General features: G+C 54.6%; 1 protein-coding gene across 8 annotated transcripts in view; it reads right to left on the reverse strand.

Annotated features, from left to right (window-relative positions):
- The window catches only part of METTL22 (methyltransferase 22, Kin17 lysine), an 18,671-nt gene extending 1,000 nt beyond the window's left edge, over window positions 1-17,671 (reverse strand). The window contains exons 1-10 of one of the 8 annotated variants that reach the window (XM_006140707.2): window positions 17,661-17,671; window positions 14,372-14,521; window positions 12,328-12,699; window positions 6,851-6,891; window positions 6,623-6,767; window positions 4,478-4,549; window positions 4,001-4,054; window positions 3,354-3,434; window positions 2,562-2,664; window positions 910-1,078 (exon numbers count right to left, since the gene is read on the reverse strand). In XM_006140707.2, coding sequence (XP_006140769.1) covers window positions 910-1,078; window positions 2,562-2,664; window positions 3,354-3,434; window positions 4,001-4,054; window positions 4,478-4,549; window positions 6,623-6,767; window positions 6,851-6,891; window positions 12,328-12,699; window positions 14,372-14,504 — 1,170 coding nt within the window. In that variant the 5' untranslated portion in view covers window positions 14,505-14,521; window positions 17,661-17,671. Of the gene's footprint in view, window positions 1-909; window positions 1,079-2,561; window positions 2,665-3,353; window positions 3,435-4,000; window positions 4,055-4,477; window positions 4,550-4,571; window positions 6,513-6,622; window positions 6,768-6,850; window positions 6,926-12,327; window positions 12,700-14,371; window positions 15,090-17,660 lie in introns of those variants that run through there. The other 7 variants (XM_027773011.1, XM_027773010.1, XR_003549860.1 and 4 more) reach the window with 7 other exon arrangements.
- Window positions 17,672-18,994: the final 1,323 nt, after the last annotated feature.

Below are 18,994 nucleotides of genomic sequence, written 5' to 3' on the forward strand. Positions count from 1 at the left end.
CCCCAAAAAAAAAAAAAAAAAAAAAAAAAAAGCAGGAGGCTCCTCTGCTGGTCAGCGTCTCGGGCTGTGGGGGGGTGAGGGGGTGTACACTCTTCTCCTCCCCATCCCTACTTTTCCTCCTCCCCAGAGCCAGGCCTGGGGCCCCACAGACCCATAGGAAGGGAGGCCACACCCAAGGGCACAGAGAACAAAGGAAGTGAATTCTCTTCTCTGGATTCTACCAATCCAGCTCCTGGTAATTTTAGGGGTTTGGAGGGGTAACTTTGCCAGGTCTGTTAGCTGTGAAAGGAAGCGGTGTGCAGGGTTGAGTCCTGGCCCTGCGGTTTCCAGCCTCGCTGGCTCAGCTGCTGCAGTCACTGAGGCGGTGGGCAGGGGGTGGGGGTAGCGGCTCCCAGCCTGGCGCCTGGCGCATGTGCGCTACACTGTGGGGATGATCCCCATGAGACCTGATGGGCCCACCATGTCGTCAGAAGGGTCAGCAGTAACGAGACCACCCTGCTCAGTCGGAGGGGCTGGTGCACGCCCATGGTGAGGATGTGACCATCAGCTGCTACACCGGGTCCCTGGGTCAAGACCCGCCACGTTCTCCTGCACTAACTGCCCACTGCCCAGCCTCTGCCCTGGTCTTGCTTCCTCTGGCGTCTGAGCTGACCACAGGGAAGGAATGTGTGTAAAGTCGAAGGTGAAGGTGTATCCACAGGCCCAGATCTGGACATGATGACCCCTGAGAACGGGGGTTAGGCCCCCCTACCATGTGTCACTAAAGCTGTCATCAAGCCTGCGGCCTCTGCCCATGGGAGACCAGGGAGGGGCCTGTGTGTGGAGGCCTTGGTTCATCAGCTCCTTTGCCCCAGAGTCAGGAGTTTCACGCCAAAGCCATCGGCGGCCCCATGTGGGGCCTGGACCTACCAGCTGGCGGATGCGCTCGTAGACCAGCAGCTGCGGGAAGGAGGCCTCCACAGGCTCCACCGTGAAGCGCAGCCGGCCCTTGGCAAGCTTCTCCAGCGCGTGCAGTGAGGAGCGGAAGTGGTCGTAGGCCTCGCATGTGACGTCCAGGTGCCGCAGAGTGAAGTTGAACCTGCAAGCCAGTCAGCAACACACCCACGGCATCAGTGCTGGGAGCAGGCTGTGTCCCCTCTCAGCTGGCCTCCTGCTGCCTCCCTGACCTCCTCTCCTGCTGGTGCCCACTGAGGGCAGCGCATAGGAGAGCGGTCCCTCCCGAACCTGTGCCAGAGGTGAGACGGTATCACCTCCTCTTTACAGGTGTGGACACAGGCTCGGAAAGCTGAAATCACGTGCACAAGATTGTACCACCGGAGACACAAGGGCTGCCCCTGCCCTGAGCAGCTACAAGCGGTAGGAGAGGCCGACTCTGACTGGTACTTGAGGATAGGCCTGTCCTGCCCGCAGCCAGCAGACCCAGTGTGTAAGTGGCTCTGTATCTTTTTGTGAGGTGAATGGAGCAGAGGCAGTGGTGGAGGGAGGTGGGGAGGATGCAGAGCCTGCGAAGGGGAGAGGGTGAACATGAGCACAACTTCAGGACTGAGTCTCCCTACCTGGTGTGTGCACGGTTCAACAGTTGGGGCTGCACGCTGATTTCACTTGCTCTTTGCCTTTTTTTCTTTTCTTCCCCAAATCTTTTATTATGAAAAACTCCAACATGCCAAAGGACTAAGTATGATGGCCTGCCACAAACCCATCACCCGGCTTCAGCCACTGTTAACCCGTGGCCACCCTAGAGCTCTGCTGCTTCTCCTGACCATCCTGAGTTTTTTCTTTATGGTCTATACAACCAGACTCCAAATGCGGTCGCTGCATTGGCACTGGTCAACATGAACCTTCAACAACATCCTCGGCAGTATGAGCACAAACAACGCTGCCATGAATATGCAAGAATATACAGCTTTGTCCATAGCCAGGTTCATTTCCTGGGGGTGAATTTCTAGATGCCGAGTTGCTGGGTCAGCAAGCACGTCTGGCTTTCCAGCTTTGCTGCATATTCCAAACTGTCTCCAGGAAAGCTATGGACTACCCTAATTACTGGAGGAAAAACGTGAGTAAGCGCCTAGCACAGTCACTATCACGAGGTGGACGTGCAGTAAAAGGAGCCCTAACATCTTAGGGTATTCAGGTGGAAACAGCCTGGAGGTACTGTCGGGGCGGAGCCTCGGTGTGGATCGGGAAGAGGAGAGAGACCTGGAGGAGCAGGGGAGGCAGGCAGCCTCCAGAGAACATGCAGGAGAGGAGCGGCACTCTCAGTGTGGTGTCAGGTGTGGCTTGGGCCCACGATCTGTGTGCAAGTCCTCACCTCTCACTAACTAGCTGTGACCAGGCCAGGGTTCCCAGACTCTCCCTGTAGAATGAGGACAGGAGAGCCTGCCCACAGGGCTGTCTGCAGACTAAGGGAGGAGATGCCAGTGAAGTCCTGGCACAGGCCACACACACAGTAGGTGCTCAGTCAGCATGGCGAGCAACAGCGAGGTGGCTGATGAGGACGTGTTTAGAAAGCGCAGGACTGGCTAATACCCGGGTGCTGGTTGTCCCCAAGGAGCAGTGCTCACCTCTTCTCTACCGACAGGATGGCTGTGCAGGCATTTTTCAGCCTGTGAGCGAGTTGGGAGAGTGTTTTAAACAGAGCATCAGTCAAGTCGTCGTCGTAAAACACTGCGGGGAGAAGAAAGGCATCAGGGAAAATACGCAAGTGTTGGAAAAACCTGCTTCCCCGAGGGACCCTCAGAGCACTGCAGAGAGAGTGTGCACCCGCGGACACAGCAGTGCTCAGAATCAGCACTGCAGGAGAGCCTTCCCACGGCTGAGTGGTTAAGGGACTAGATCCCACACGGCTGACTGCAATTTGGATGTTGGCCCTGGCAACCTGAAAAGCCCCTCAGGCACATGTGTGCCCCAAATCCTGGCAGGAGGCAGCACGGAGGCGAGACCGTGGTGTGGCCACACCCACTGGTCGCTCTTTGTCCTGCTCCACTTTGTCTCTTGCTCAGGTGAGTGCACATGCTCTCTAGCAAGTAAAGAACCACAGGGGTAGGGCTGGCGGGTGGTGCAGTGGTTAAGTTGCCGGACTCCCACTTGGCCGACTACAGTTCGAGTTTCAGACCTGGCAGCTTGCTTTCTCACTTTCCCTTTCTTTCTCTCTCTCTGGTCAAATTTTAAAAAATAATCATAAAACACAATGAATAATTGTTTATAAAAAAAGACGAAGAAAAAAAAATGCAGGGAGACATGGCAGCCTGTCTTGGAATGACACTTCTACAGTGTGGAGAGCTCTGGAGGTGTGGGCCCGCCACTTTGGAGTAGCAACAGACAAGGGCATGCAGGACGAAGGGGAACATACCTACCTTCAGCCGCAAACAGGACAGTGGTGCGGTCGTATAAATCAGACACCTCCTCTTCCGACCAGCTGAACGGAACCTTGGGATCTAAGACAGAAGAAAGAAAAGGCTCTTGTGGGCTTGTACCTTTCTCTGTCGACCAGCTCTCAGCGAGACTGAAAAGAACCTTTGGGAGAAGAAACAAGATTGGGGTAGCTTGGTGCTGTGGGCATCACCAGGCAGACCTGAATCCCGGCCCCCCACCGTCAGGGCCAAGGCTACCATGCAGTCATGGTGTAGAGGTGCCCTTTCCACGGGGCACTTGGTGCCTTAGCCAGGGAGAGCAGGCGGATTTCAGCCACACCTGCTACCTGGGCCAGGAGCTGTGGAGAACCTGATCTGCACCTCCGCCCAGGGCACCCTGTCCCCGGTTACCAGCTATGTCACCCAAGAAGGTGCCGCATGTCTCTTGGTTGCAGCTCTAGCACTTACAGAAAGGGCACAGTGACATCGGGCTCACAGGGACGTCTGCTGTCATAGGCCAGTGGAGGGGACCTGCCTGGAGCTGGTGGGGCCTGGCAGCCGGAACCCTGCTCACTCGAGCCGCAGGGCTGATGGCCCCAAGAACACAGGAGAAGTCGCCCTGTCGCAGCGATGTGGCAGGAAGCACGCACCTGTGCACAGGTCGTCCTGCAGCCAGTCCAGCTCTCTGACCTTGACCACACCACCTGAAAGCAAACCGAACGGGACTCCCACACTCTGCACGGCTAGGAAGACACACTTCCACCCTAAGCACCCAGACCTGAACATCGTCCGCCCTCCCTCCCTCCGCTCCATTTACTCATCCTCCCTCCCCCACCTCCATCTACCCGTCCCCCATTTTTCTGAGGGATAAATGTTGGCAACCACGGCAGACACAGGGACCATCACGGCTCATGAGTCACGGCAGGATGTGGCAGTGGGCATGGGGAGGAGGTGACCCAAGGACAGGCTGTCCATGTTTGAAGCTACGTGAAGCCAAGATGGCATCCACTCTCTCCAACGACCAGGCGCAGAGGAGAGCGGTGACCTGACTGCTGGTACCGCTGCCAGGATGTCTGTCCCAGCCCGCCCTTGGGGACTCTGTTCCGTGGAGACCCGCAGGTCCTCACCTGCGGCATCAGCCAGGTGGCTGTTGAGGGCGACGTTTCGCTGGCACATGGCCAAGAGATCTGTGCCGACATCTGGAACGAGAGGGCACGTGCAGACCTGGCTATCAGGCACCTCCTTCTCCGTGCTTGTACCCTGACACACACGGACAGCACACCCGCAGGAATCCGGGCAGGCTCCTCTGGAGCTCCCCGCTCAAACCAAACATGCTCACCGGCAGGCTCTTCTCACAGATGCACCTGGCTCGTTATTCAAGCTGCCAGGGCTGGGCCTGGCACGGTCGGCCATGCGAGACCAGCTCTCTTAGTTCCTAGGCCACAGAGCTGGCCCTCTGATGCTAGTTTTGTCATGAGACCTTAATGAGTCTCTAACGAGTAGAAGAAAGGAAGGGAAAAAAAAAAAAGAAAGGAAGGGGCAGTTCTGGCCCAGTGGGTGGGAGCCCTGGAGCCCAAGGGCTGTTCTCCCATTATCCCTTTGGGAGCCTCTGCAGAGGCTTAAGAACCCCACTCCCTGGAATTCAGCCTGGACACCACCCACGTGACACAGGCCCATGTAGGCCAGGCCAAGGCTAGGGTCTTGTCAGCAGCTGTGTGTGTGACCTTGGGTCTGTGACTTGACCTTGGCCTCAAGCTTCCTACTTGGGCAAGAGGGATGGTAACAGCTCTCTGGCCACTGCCCAGGGTCACTGTGAACTTATGGCCAGGGGCCGATGCACACAACAGGCCTTCACTAACTGTAAGTGCCATCTGCAGGTGAGCTCCAGGCTCTCCGACTGTAAACCTACCCAGAGGGTAGCATGGTCTGATTACACCTGCCCTCAGGCACCAGGCGCAGCTGCACTCCACCAAGGCAGGAGGTGCTCATTCTGTGAAACTGTCGGGAGCACAAGGCGGGCCATTGCCCTGCAGACTCCTGGCTGGGGTTAATCTAGACTCACGACAGATGACCCCTGAGCTCCCCTTTCCCAGCAACTCTGTGTTGAGAAGACATTTACTAGTAAGCAACGAAACGCAAACCACATCAGCGATGCCACCTCAGTCATGCCTCTGTCCCGCAGAGGGTCTAAAATACAATGCCCACTGTGCGTCTGCATACCGCTCTCCTGTCTGCAGCGTGCTTTGACAAAGATGTGTGCGTGAGCCCAGAGTCACCAGCACCGAATCCACGACTGGCTGGTTCCAGTCATGGCCCCACAGTCGGGTACGATTACTGGGGGACTGGGTACAGCACCTTCTGGATTATTCTAGCAGTTTCTGTGTGAGTCTACAACTCTCTCAACACGAAAGACGAAGTCAGCTGGCAATATGCAGTAAGAGCTAAGAAAAGCCACCCCTTCCCCTAGGAGCCAGTGCGAGGGTCGCCAGACAGTTATGTACAAAGGTGGTCGTTGCAATGGAGCCAACAAACGCAGACCACCGCCTGGCCACAGGAGGAGGGCTAAACAAAAGGACAAGGTATTTCTTGGTCACTAAAAGCCATACTTACTTACTTTTCAACAACATGGGGAAATGTACTTGCGAAAAATGATTTTCAATAAATTTTGGTGGATATGGCCGATACAGAATCGCTCATAGTTGACTTCAGCTGTTGCATGGGAGTGTGCACCCACAAAGGACAAGAACGACATGGGACTATACACGTGTGCGTGTGCACGTATGAACAGTTTACAGAGGCCCTGAATCGCGAGCACCCTGCGGCCTGGCCTGGCCCCCCACGCCCAGCACTGCCTGGCACATAGCCAGTGCTCAGTAAATCCATATTGCTGAGTGACTCTAGGGGCTGTCCAATTATGAGTAATTTTTATTTGTGCTTTAAACAATCTTCCACAAGAGTAGGCCAGGCATTTACAATCAGAAAATACTCATCTTGTTCTCAAGGCTTTCTATAAAAAAGGGCAGAGTGCTCGTGGGTTTCAGGTTCGTCTGCTGTTTCCAGGTGCAGCAGAGACACCGGAGGCACCGGACACAGTGGCTGCTGTGGCCGACTCGTGATGTGAGTCATCCCGATACTGAGAGAAAGCATGGGGGCTGGGGACGGCTGGGGAGAGGGCAGCAAATGTGGCAGCCGCCAATGTGCAAGTCCCAGAATCCGCCTCCTTCCTCCCTAGGGTCAGTACCGCCCCCCCGCAGCTGGGGACGTGGCGTTACCTGTACAATAAACGGTGTGCGCCATGGTGGCTGCAACGATGCTGGCCAGTCCTGTGCCCGCCCCCAGCTCCAGCACGGTGCGTCCTTGGAAGAGGTCCCTTCGGAACAGGATGTAGTCCGCCAGGAGCAGGGCACCGCGCCACACCTGCAGGGAGACCAGGGGAGGACCGGCGACATGAGGCTCTGGAGAGGCCCTTGGACGACGGGCAGCGGACGGGACCTACCCACCTGCTTGCCAACATCCTCCAGGGGGGTGGCCATGGTGTGCTCTGGATGGGACGGAAACCACAAGAGAAATGCCCACTGTGAAAACAGGGATGGACAGAAACTGCAAGGCAGGGCCCACGGCAACCCGCCCACGTGGCCGGGCTGGTGCCGGAGTTGTGCGTTCTAGGGAGAAGCCAAAACCAGGCCCTGCTGCCAGCTGGGAGGGGGTGCTCTGGCGTCACTTGGACACCAGGCGTGGTGGCTCACGCTCTGCAGCCTGAAGTCAAGGGCCACAACAGGTCTTGACCGACCTAACGAGACACACAGGTATCACACAATTTTATGCTCAGTAACAGCGATTCACAATTGTAACGTGACAATCACTGCTCATACCTTCTAAAAGGATTATTTATTATCATTCTTTGAGAGATTTTCGATATAGGGCACGTGTGCTCATCAGAGAGACACAGAGAGAAAGTGAGAAATCACCCCCCAGGGGGGATGGCCACACAGTAATCCCTTCTCCTTCATTCTCCTCTCAGGATTTTGGGCACATGTGCACATGCACCCAATGTGAGTTTAAGCCACCAGGTCTGGGACTCAAACCATGGTTGACTACATGGGAGTTCAGAGATTTAACCGTTACATCATCTGATTGTCTCAATTTATTATCATTATTTGTTATAGGGCATGTGTGCTCACCAGACAGAGACAGAATGAGAGAGAGAGAGAGAGAGCGAGCGAGCCACCAGGTCTGGGACTTGAGCCACAGTTGGCCATGTGGTTGTCCAGTGCCTTAACCACCGTGCCACCTCCCCCCCCCAATATTTTCTTACACTCAGAACTACACTGGACGTTAAAGGTTACTAAGTCTGAATTTAAATCCTTTTGTAAACGCTGAAGAGAACGTGGATAAGTAAGTGGAAGTCTCAAGTGCGGCACACATTCTGGGAAAATTCTGGATGGCTCAGGCCCGGCAGCACACGCTGCTCTGCAGGCTGTGACCACACGGGAGGCCTGGGTTCCACTCCAGTTCCACCTAAGGCCTGGAGCAGTGGTGTGCACCTGAGATCCCAGCAACTTGGAAAGCTGGTGGAGCAGAGGATTTAGCTGAAGGCAGCCCTGTCCCCTGGTGACACAGCAAGACACTCCCAAACAACAAATTCTGGAGATTGCTGGGGGAAGGGAGTAGAAATGCAGAATCAAGGCAAAAAAAGGAATGATGCATAACATCGCTGTTGTTTAGTAAGAGCTGGCTCTAGTATAGGTCAGATGGTCACGGCTCTGATTCATGCATGCATGTGCGCACAGTAGGGCAGCTCCGCGTGCTTGCTGGACTTGCACAGATCAAGCCACAGCTCTCAAGAAAAGGAGCGGGGTGGGGAGCAAGGCAGGGCCGAGGCTGGAGACGACTGACTGGGAGGTAGCAGCGTAGGGATGGGTGCGCCTGGGCTCCCCTCCATGGACGGCACTTCCGGCTCTCCTTGGGCTCCCACGAGCTCCCAGGGCGAGCGCTCACTGTGCCAAGTGCAGGGCTGTGGTCCAGGACTTGAATCACACTGTCCCCAGCTGGGAGACCTGGCCACCTGAGGGCCTTCTCACATTGCTGCCCCCCATACATATTTCTGAATAAAAAGTGACAAATTCATTGCCTGCCAGCACCGGGGCTAGGTTTTCATTGTGGTCTGAAAGTGGCTTTAATAAAATACGCTTCCTTCCAAGGACTTTGGATCGTGATGGCTGAACATGTCGGTACTTGGTCTGAAACTCAGACAAGCATATCTGGGGACCGAGTTCCTTCAGGGAACGACCATGCACAGGACAGGGTGGGCCCCACTGACATGCTACTGGGCCCGCATCGTCCTGTTTCACAGATGCACACGCTGACACTGAGGCTCTGCATGATGTTGACAAACGTCTGTGCCGGGGACACACTAAACGCTTTCCCATTCGGTCCTCAAAGCTGCCTGTGGACGTGGGCTTGAGTATCATCTTAGAGATGAGGAGGAGGAAGCGGGGAGGCACGGCAGCCTGCCTAGGACTGCGGCTAGAAAGTGGCAGATGGGGGCTCCCCAGCCCCATGAAGTTCCTTTCATGCAACCCAAAAGGTGCTCAGGGATTCAGTCTGAAAAGCTTGAGGCAGAGACTGCCAGGCTGAAGAGCACAGGGACTCCCTCGCAGGCTGAGGACCCGTGTCTGTGCGTGTGTACACACATGTGCGTGGGGGCGGGAGATGGGGTGAAGCGTCCTTCCGAGGTCTCCCATCCACCCTGCTCCAGACCCTCTGCCTCAGCTGTCCCAGCCCTGGGAGTGGCCCGTGGCTCCCCTCACTGAGGCCCTCCCATCTTCCCTCATCTCTAGTTGGCTGGCACAGCCTCCTCAGTGCCCTCTGCCCCAGCTCTGGCTGCCAGCAGCCCCTGCCACCAAGCTCCCACATGGCTGCTCACTTTCTGCTGCATCCGCCCTACTGCACTCAGAGCTGGTCAGTTTCCCTGAGAGGGACCTGGACTCTAGGTCAGGCACATTTGTAGGAGGGAGGCTCCCCACTTTCTGGCTGAGTGACTTGACCCTCAGTTCCTTGGACCCAGAGCCGTAGCTCCCCCCTCTGCTGAAGGCAGAGCCACATCACCAGGGCACCTGCAGCTGTAACTGGGTGGGACAGAGGCCGCTCCCAGGGGCCAGGGCTCCACCAGCGTCCGAAAACCACCCATCTGTGGGTCTTCGGAAAAGGCAGAGCCCATCTTTGTAACAGATGGTGCTAGTTCATTTTTGGAAGTACCAGTCTTTTGCACCTATGGTGTTGCTGTGTCCTTCGACAGCTGATAGTTCTAGCTTCATTCTAGAAAATAATTAAGCAATTTGGTTGAGTCCTGGGGACTTTACATGTTGAATATGGAAGACCAAACTGCATTTTCTCCATAGTTCATGGTTTTACTCCCGTCAAGGGAAGAATGTGCGTCAGGCTTGTGAAAAGTTGTGTAGTTGATGGTGACAATGCTCTGAGAGTGGCAGGCCAGCAGTTCTGTGGTGCTGATTTTGATCTCAACAACTCTCCTAGTCAGGGACGCCCAGCGAGGTTGATGACGGCAAAATAAAGCCAATGGTCAAGTCAAAACCCACGTTATAGAACACAAGAGATTGCAGAAACATTGGACATCCATCGTTCAGGTGATGAAGAAGCTGAGATACGAAAGGAAGCTCGTTTCTGGGTTCCTTATGAACTCAAAGTTCATTTGATGTCCCATATAAACATTTGCAATCTGCTCGTTAAACATGAGGAAAACGATCCTTTTTTGAAATGACTGGTGATGAGAAGTGGACTGTTTAGAACAATGTGATGCATAAATGATCTTGGTCCCGATGTGAAGATTCGCCTCAAACGACAGAGAGCAGACATCCATCAGAGGAAGGTTAGGCTCTCAGCGTGGTGGGATTTTAAAGGTGTCATGTTTTTTGAGCTCCCACCAAGGAACCAATCACTTTGAATGTGTACAACTGGACAGTCTGAATGAATCCACCACCCGGAAACATCCAGAGCTCACTGACCATAAAGGAGTTGTGTTCCAACAGGATAACACGAGACCACACAAACGTTTGATCGCCCGTGAAAAGTGACTGCAGCTGGGACGGGATGTGTCCCCACACCACTGTACCTGCCTGGCCTTGCGCCACCAGACTGCCACTTGTTTTGCTCTCATCAAAACTCCTTTCATGGTATCACGTTTGATTCGGACGAGGCTGTAAGTCAGCACCTCATTCAGTTTTTTGCCGATAAAGACAGGTTCTTCTATGGACGAGGAATTGTTAACGTCACTGACAGATGGCAGAAGGTTATTGAACAAAACGGGCAATATTGAACATCCACTGATGTTCAATCAGTCAATTGATTGATTTATATAAATAAATGCCCTTTGGGACCAGCAGACAGAGTAATTACATTGCTGGACTCCCATGTAGTTGACCACGGGTTGAGTCCCAGACCCAGTGGCTTAAAACTCATGCCAGTCATGTGTATGCGTGCATGCCCAAAATCCCAAGAGAATGGAGGAGAAGGGATTGTGGCTTGGCCATTCTCCCTGGGGGGGTGGGGTAGTGGGGGGTGGTGGTTTCTTGCTGTCTCTCTGGCAAGCACATGTGCCCTTTGGCAAAATCCTCTCACTCTCTCTATCTCAAAAAAAAAAAAAAAAAAAAAAGTTGGCTCATGGCAGAGGGAAAGGGTGGTCAAGAGAGTGACACTGTCAGCGCCTGCCCTACGCTGGGCCCTGCTCTAGACACTTGGTCACTGTCACCAAGGTCCAGGGACAGCAGCCTGGACCCCATAGTATAGGTGCAAAGCTAAAGTTGGTGGGCAAGACGCTGCCTGAGGTCATAGCTCGTGAGGAATGGAGATGAGTTCAAAACCCAGCTCTGCAGGATCCCAGAGCCCAGGACTCCATCCCAGGTCAGGTTCTGCAGACCAAAGTGCGACAGCCCTGGATGAAGGAAGTGTGAACCGCCACTTTAGACGGAGTGTTTCATTTCCTTTCTACCCCCTCCCTCCACCCCTCCCAGGGCAGCAGGGGCCAAGTGAGCTGGAAAAGGTGAACTTCTAGGAATGGCGACCTGGGGCCGTGGCGGCAAGGTCACTGGAACGGGCAGGTAGGGAAGCCGGCCACACACTGGCCTCTCCCATGGGGCTCTGTCATGCGTGCACAGGACTCTCAGCAGGTTGGACCGCGCATGTGGAGGCCGAGCCGTCATGGGGCAGCTCCGACCCTAATGCTCGCTCCTCAGGGAGGCTGGTGTGAGGGCTGAGGGCAGACAGAGCCACCATCAGCCCCCTGAGAACCGCAACTCCAGGCCACATCCACGTGCTCTGACCTCACACCACCGCTGTGGTGTCAGACAGACCAGCTGTGTGCTCTAGACAAATGCCTAGCTGTCTCTGAGCCTTGGTCATGTCTTGTGGAGCAGGAATCCCCGAGGAGGCCATGAGCAACAGGGTAAGCCCCGGAGCAGAGCTCAGGTGCAAATCCTATGCTGCCCGCCACCCCACGGTCTAGGAGGGTCCTGTCTGGCGCGTGGCAGGGGCTCCAAAACCTGAGCTCTCGAGGGGTGGGTGTCAGGGTCGCTGGTTTAGAGAGTGAACCACTGACCCCCGTCACCCAACCCAGGTCAGTGCTGGTCCTGTCCATAGGACTCAAGGCCCTGGACCTCAGTGAATGGACCCCGGCCAGAGCTCCTCTCCTCTGATGGGGAGATGGACACATGGGCCCCAAACCCCTGCCCCCAACAAGCTGCACAGCCTCGACCTGTCACTTCCTCATGGTGCACCTCCTTGAGGGGGGCTGGATGACCCTGAGCCAAGGCTGGCAAAAGCACCCTGACACAGCAGGGGCCTGAGCAGTTTCAAGAAACCCGTCCTCCCTGTAATACCCTGGCCCAGAACAGAGAGCCAACAGCAGCCATTCCTGGGCCTCAGCTGAGACCGTGGGGGCGGGCGCTGGAGGTCGACATACCTATTCTGATGACACTGTGGGGGCTGCTCTCGGGGGCGTCATCTCCCGTGACGTCTTCGTCCTGCGTCAGGATCATGGGATGTACCTTGAGTCTTGGAAACCCTGTCGGGTCGGGGTCAGAAGTGGCCTGGGGCCTTCTCACCACGTCCAGGTCCCCGTCCTCGTCCAGCAGAGCTCCCACCCCTTCCTGGCCAGTGCTGTCCGCCTCAGCCTGGATGGATAAGCCCTCGCTACTGTGGCCACTTCCAAGAGAAGACCCCGTGCTGCCTGGCCTGGCGAGGGGAGGTTCCTCTGGGCGTGGGTCTCTGTGGTCACCACCCCGGGTCCCCGAGGCTTCCTGGCTCCACAGAAGCTGGAACTGGGACAGGAACACTGAAAGGCAAGACCAGGCATGGGTGAGGATGCTCCTGGGGCTCGTTTCTTCTTTCTCTTCCTCCATCTTTCAGAAAATGTGATCACCAACTGCAAAGGCCATCAAAGGCCAGGCAGAGGTACCCACGGGCCAGCAGAGGCCTGTCCCATTCAGCTGTGACATAGGTCACCAAGCACCGGTGACCGAGGGGAGCAGTTACCATGCCACCAGCACATGCGATGCAGACACCAGGCCCTGCCACCTCACACCATCCTACAGCTGCCATGCAGGGTTAGCAGCTCTGTTTCACAGACACGGACACCGAGGCTCTGAGCAGTTACGTGATCTGACCAAGACCACATCGCCGTATGTGGCTGAGGCAGGATTCAAACCCAGTTTGACTCCTAGGCTGACCCTCCTCCCTGTCCTGCCACTTACGGTACAGAGGGCAGGACAAGGATATGAAGTGGTCCTCACTACCTGATAGCCAGAAAGTCACCAGGACAGGTTTCGATGACTAACCTGGAGTGGAGACTGGAGGCAGGGGGCGAGACCCGACTGGGTGGCCCTGGCTGGAGCCCTCCACCCACCCTAGCTGTCTGACCTGGGCAAGTCTGCTTGATCTGGGCCACAGCTTCCTCATTTACAGAACAAGGACAACAGCGTCCAACGTGATCTAGAGTAGTCCTGACTCTTGTGTCCCCTACGCTCTCTCTTCCCTCCTGCTGCCCACTCCCCTGCTTTACATGGACGGGCTCGCTCTTCTCCTTCTTCATGGAAAACATCAACATCACTAGCAGGGCTGCAGCAGGGGAGGGCCTGACTACAACCCCCGCCTCCGGGGCTCTGCATAGGCTGCTCCCCCTTCCCGAGGTGCCTTTCCTCCACTTCTCGGTGTGGGTAGAGCGGGCTCAGCTTGCAGGGCTGGGCCGTGCCTTCTCCAAGGCTGGTTCAGTGCCTCTTCTCTCTGTTCCCACAGCCTTTTGGCTTAGGCCAGTCTCGGGAGCACTGACTCATTCCAGTCAGTCCTGGAACAGTGACGTGCTAAGTGCTGGGGGTACAAACCAGAGTGTGACACCTCGGGGTCTGCCTGTCAGAGGCAGAGGAGACAAATGTTAAACCGAGGCGGTAATTATAGACCATTGTTCGCGGCCAGGAATATGGTTTAACACTGTATTCTACAGAACACAGGCGAGGCACCACACAGCCAGACTTTTCCTGTAACTTTTCCTGGACACTAAGCACTTTAAGCTTTGTGGGCCACCTGTTCTCTGCTGCAACTATCCAGTCCTGCCACTCTGGCCCAGAAGTGGCCATAAACATGCACGATGAATGGGCATGTCTGTTTCAATAAAACTTTATTGACAACAAAACAACAAACACCTCTGCAGGCCAGATTCCACCCCCAGGCTGTAGCTTGCGGGCCCCAGGTTCAATGGGGTTATCAATAACCACACCAGAACAAGCTCATTCAGGGCAGCTCGACTCGTGGAGGTGGCCAGGGAGGGCCTGTCTGAGGGCATCTAGGAGCCAGGGTGGGGAGGAAAGGGCATTCGGGCAGAGTGAACGGCAAGAGCAAGGCCATGGGGTGGGGGGAGGAGCGTCTGAAGGACAGGCGTTGAAAGCGGGTGGACAAACAAACAAGATGGGACCCGCGGGCGCCAGGCTGCTCTGCCCGGCGCAGGACCTTACCGGGCTGCCCCACGCCGTTCAGCCGCACCATGAGGTGTCTTTGGTTCGGGGTATAGAGGTGGACGTCGGACAGAACAGTGTCGCTCCTGAAGGTGACCTCATCCATGGCTGGGGTGGGAGCCAGCTGTACCATGCCGGCTGCATGCTCACCTGGGACGGGAGCACCTGAGAGGTGAGTGCAGGTCCTCAGGGTGGCAGGTCCCGGAGGGGACAAGTGCACATACGCCCAACCCAGGGCGATGGCTCTGCAGGCCCTGGGAGTGTGCCTCAGAGCCAGGGCAGAGCAAAGCAGGCAGCTGGGACGCGATCGGCCTGCCAGGACGGGATCGTCACACCGCATGTCCATAGCAATGCACGTTTCCATCTGCGCAGACTCCTCTCCCTTTCATTTCTTCCAACTTCATCATGAAAAATTCCCAGCACAAGTTAGGAGAATAGCTTAATAAATGACCACTGCTTCGATTCAGTGACCGCCACCATTCTGCCACACGTGCTCGCCCACCTAGCATCTACTCACCCGTCTGGGTGTTTTTCCTCTTTGAATTCTTTGTAAGTGCACTGCAGACCTAAGGACGCCTTCACCCTGAGCTCTTCTTCAGTGTCTACCCCCCAGGGACATTTTCCTATACGAGGGGATGGGGGTCTTTAAGAAATTCTCCGAAAATGTGCATTATGGAAAAATTATGCATGGCTTTCAAAATGTTTTGCACACGGGTCAGCAGGGTGTGTGGTGGTTAAGGTGGCTGGAGTCCACATGGCTAACTCCACAGTCGGAGTCCTGGACCTAGAGGTTTGACAATCATGCTGGGCGCGTGTATGTGCATGTCCAAAATCCCAAGAGCAGAGTGAAGAAGGGACTGCAGTCTGGCTATCCCCTCTAGGAGATGATTTGTCACTTTCCCACTCTCTCTCTCTCTCTAGCAAACACACATAACCTATGGCAAAAACAAAAATTCCCTAAGCAAACAAACAAAAAGTTCTGCGCCAAAATCAATGTGTACTTTAATTCCGTTTTTCCATGATGTTTTTGAAGTCCCTTGTACAACCACAAGACCACGAGCACACCTGAGATAATGAACAGTTCTCTGATACTGCGTAAAACCCAGATGTCTTTTGTAGCTACTGTGTCCACACCACTGTCCAATCATGATTTTCCACTCTGCATGTAGTTGTTATGGCTCTTTACTCTTTTTTAGTCTATCAATAGAAGCAGACACCACCTACCCACCTATCATTTGTTGTCTTAAAGCTTTCCTATTAAACTTAAAAAATGAGTGGATTTAAGGGAACCGCTGGACAGGTGATATATAAATATGGAAAAATCATGAAGATAAGCCAGCACATCACTAAAATTCCCCTGAAGCAAAGTGGTTGAAAACAGGATCTTCCTCCAACGAAATGTTCACCCCAGCAAAGGCCTCCAAACAGCCAGTGTGACAGGCTCTGAAGGTGAGTGGACCCGGGAGGTGTAGACCCATCTCCCACTTCACACTCCCAGCTGTGTGACCTGGGGAAAATCGCTTCATCTCTCTGGACTGGCTTCTTCAGTCATATTCTGACCTTGCAGCGTAACTGGAGGGTAGAGCACCAAGCAGAGTCCTCGGCCCACAGCAAGTGTTTATAATAAAATATCAGCAACTCCCTCATTCTGGGGCTGGTTTCAAGTGTTTGACCCAAACCTGCCCATTGCCCTGCCTGCCATCAGGAACTGTCCTACCCGGTTAGGTGTGCATCCTAGCTGTGTCCCAGGTGCTCTGTCCAACCTCCTGGGGCCTCTGTTTCTTCATTTGCAAACATGGGATCACCATAATGCAGGTGTCCTAGGGTCTGAGTACACACTGCCAGCATTCCTACATTTGCATGCTTGCTGTAGGGCAGCCAAAGCTGTCCCAACACAAAAATTCTTAGCAAAATAACGACTCCTTACTAAGTGAGTCTCCATGCTGGCTTTCCTACTAGACACTTAGAAACCAGCAAAAAGCAAATTCAGGAAGCTCAGCTATGAATCTGGTGACTCAACGCAGGGTTTCACAGTGTTGATGAAAGTGACAGAGAAATGTCTCCCCCTCAGGCAAAAGCACTCATCCAAGGACTGGCCAAATCACACTGGACCCAGGAAGAGGAAGTGCAGCTTAGACAAAACAGTTGTTTCAAAGGCAGATTGACGGGTGTCCTGCATGCAGTTTTTGTTTTTTTTTTCCCCCTTGGGGGGAGGAGGAGTTGAAACCAAAAGATACCTCCCTGATGTGGCTCTGAGAGTCAAAAGTAAACCAAAGGATGCTGTTCTTTCATCATAGGATAGTTTTGTAGGAAAAATGACAAGAATCAATGTTCTTTGCTCTTTCCAAAAGTGAGGGTATATCACACATCAAATTGTCTTAAAGTAACCCACATTCTTTATTTCTAGCTGACTTTCCGATTTTAAAATTCAAACTACTCAGGATTCCCAGGACATGTACTGGAAGCCCTAGGTGATGGGGACTCCCTGGAAAGGGCTTTCCCTGGAATCAGCCATGTGGGACTTAGGCGGCCCTTCTGCACCTATTCAGGGCCTCTGTAAAGAGTCCACAAGACAAAGATCACTTTTAGGACTCCGGACATATGAAGTTAACTTCCTCCCCTTAGGCCCCAGTGACGGCTGTCCCTAAAAGCGGTTTGCTGGGATCAGGGGACTGAAATGGTTCTCTCAGTCCCTCCTTCCAGTCCTTCTCGCTGCCAAGGGCCTCTCACTCAGCCATCAGGAGCTGGGCGTCATTCCCTGCCGCTCTTGGCCAGGTGCTGCACGCAGGGCGCTCAAAAAGTGTGTGAAGTGAGTACAGGTTTATTTTGGTGCAACTTTTTTTTTCTTTTAAATCCACGCATAGCTTTTTCTTAATTTTCCATTTTTTTTATGAAGATCTCTAGTATAACGGAAGGCAGAGCACGGTCCTAGACCACGGTGGGCAAAAGCCCCGGCCTGGCGACCCAGGCAGAGTGATTCCGGGGTCCAGCCACCACCTCCCCGGGGCTCCTCGCTCTCCGGGTCCTGCCGCCTCCCTGCATCAGCCTAGCGGGTCAGGCCCTGCGCCCGCCAAACGCAGTCACCGCTCGGGCAGGTCCTTCCTGTCTTACCCAGAACCGCTGGGACTGCGTAGACCCGGGATGGAATCCCAGGTGAGGATCCGGGCTTCTCCCAACTACAAGGGGAAACTGAGGCCGAGGTTGAGAGCCCAGATTCCAGAGCAAGGCTCGGCGCCAGGAGGCCTCTGCCCTCACACTGCCCCGCCGCCTCTCCCAGGGGTTTACCCACCTCGGCCCCCAGCCTGGTCACTGCAGAGGGAGCTCGCCTGTGTCGGTGCCGCAGCCGCGGTAGCGAGCGGGGTCGGTGCTGTCACCTGTTGGACTCTGCCAGAGTGACTGGCCTACGTGCGGAGTTCCAGAACTGTCCCGAGGTCACCCAAGTACCAAACGTCAGGATTCAAGTTTGAACTACGGATGTGGGGCTCCAGAGTCCGTGTTGTTTTCCAGCCTGCTAGCTATTTCCTGTCACGCTGTTACTCTTACTTTTAGCCCTCGTTGCTATGGCTCATAGTCAACTCATTCATCCATTCACTCGTCAAATCTCCAACACTAGGGCGAATCCAGGATCTTCCGTTTTCTTGGAAGTCTAAAAGGAAATTAAAGGGACCAGCAGATGGTGTAATGGCTACGTCGCTGGACTCCCGTGTAATCGGGTGGCTTAAACTCACACTGGGCGCATGTGCGTGCATGCCCAAGATCCAGAGAGGAGAATGGAGGTGGCCACCGCCCCCGCGGGGGGTGGTTTTTTGCTTTCTGTCCCTTTTTGCGGGGGGTGATTTCTCGCTTTCTGTCTCTCTGTCTCTGTCTTTCTGGCCAGCCCACAAGCCCTATAGCAAAAACCTCTAAAAAAAAAAAGAAAGAAAGAAAAGAAATTAGAGTGGATACAAATGTTGCACTTTAAATAAACTTGCAAGCATCCTGAAACCTAGGAGTGCTAGGTGCCTAAGGGCCCTGGGGCACTGAAACTCAGTCTCCTTTCATTGAAGTTACTGGCTGCTGGCTGCTGTCCTTGCTCACAGGGCTCTGGGAAGGGGGGCTGTAGAGCGCAGAACCCAGCAATTACCACAGGCTGGGAGGCGCCCAGGGAAGGACCCAGCCCTGGGTGCATTTTTTGTCCAGGTTCCCAAAGAGAACGCACTTGCACAGAACTGAGGAGTCCTCGCTCTCTTGTTTTCCTGGGCAGGAGGATTTTGAAGTTCCCACAGCTGCCTTGCTTGTGAAAGCTGTTGTTTGTGGGACCAGCAGTTAGCATAATGGCTATGTCACTGAACTCCCATGTAGCTGACCGCGGTTTGAGTTCCAGGCCCGGTGGCTTAAAACTCACGCTAGGCACGTGTGCGTGCGTGCCCAAGATCCCGAGAGGAGAATGGAGGAGAAGGGATTGTGGCGTGGCCATCCCCCCTGGGGGGTGATTTCTCGCTTTCTATCTCTCCGTCTCTCTCTTTCTGGCGAGTATACGTGCCCTATAGCAAAAGCCTCTCAAACAACAACAACAACAAAACCAACCCCCCCCAAAAAAACCCTGTTAATTTGCTGGCTCTCTTGTCTGTTATGTACCCAAGT

This window comes from Tupaia chinensis, unplaced genomic scaffold, assembly GCF_000334495.1.
Source record: "Tupaia chinensis unplaced genomic scaffold, TupChi_1.0 Scaffold000042_1, whole genome shotgun sequence".
Taxonomy (NCBI): domain Eukaryota; kingdom Metazoa; phylum Chordata; class Mammalia; order Scandentia; family Tupaiidae; genus Tupaia; species Tupaia belangeri.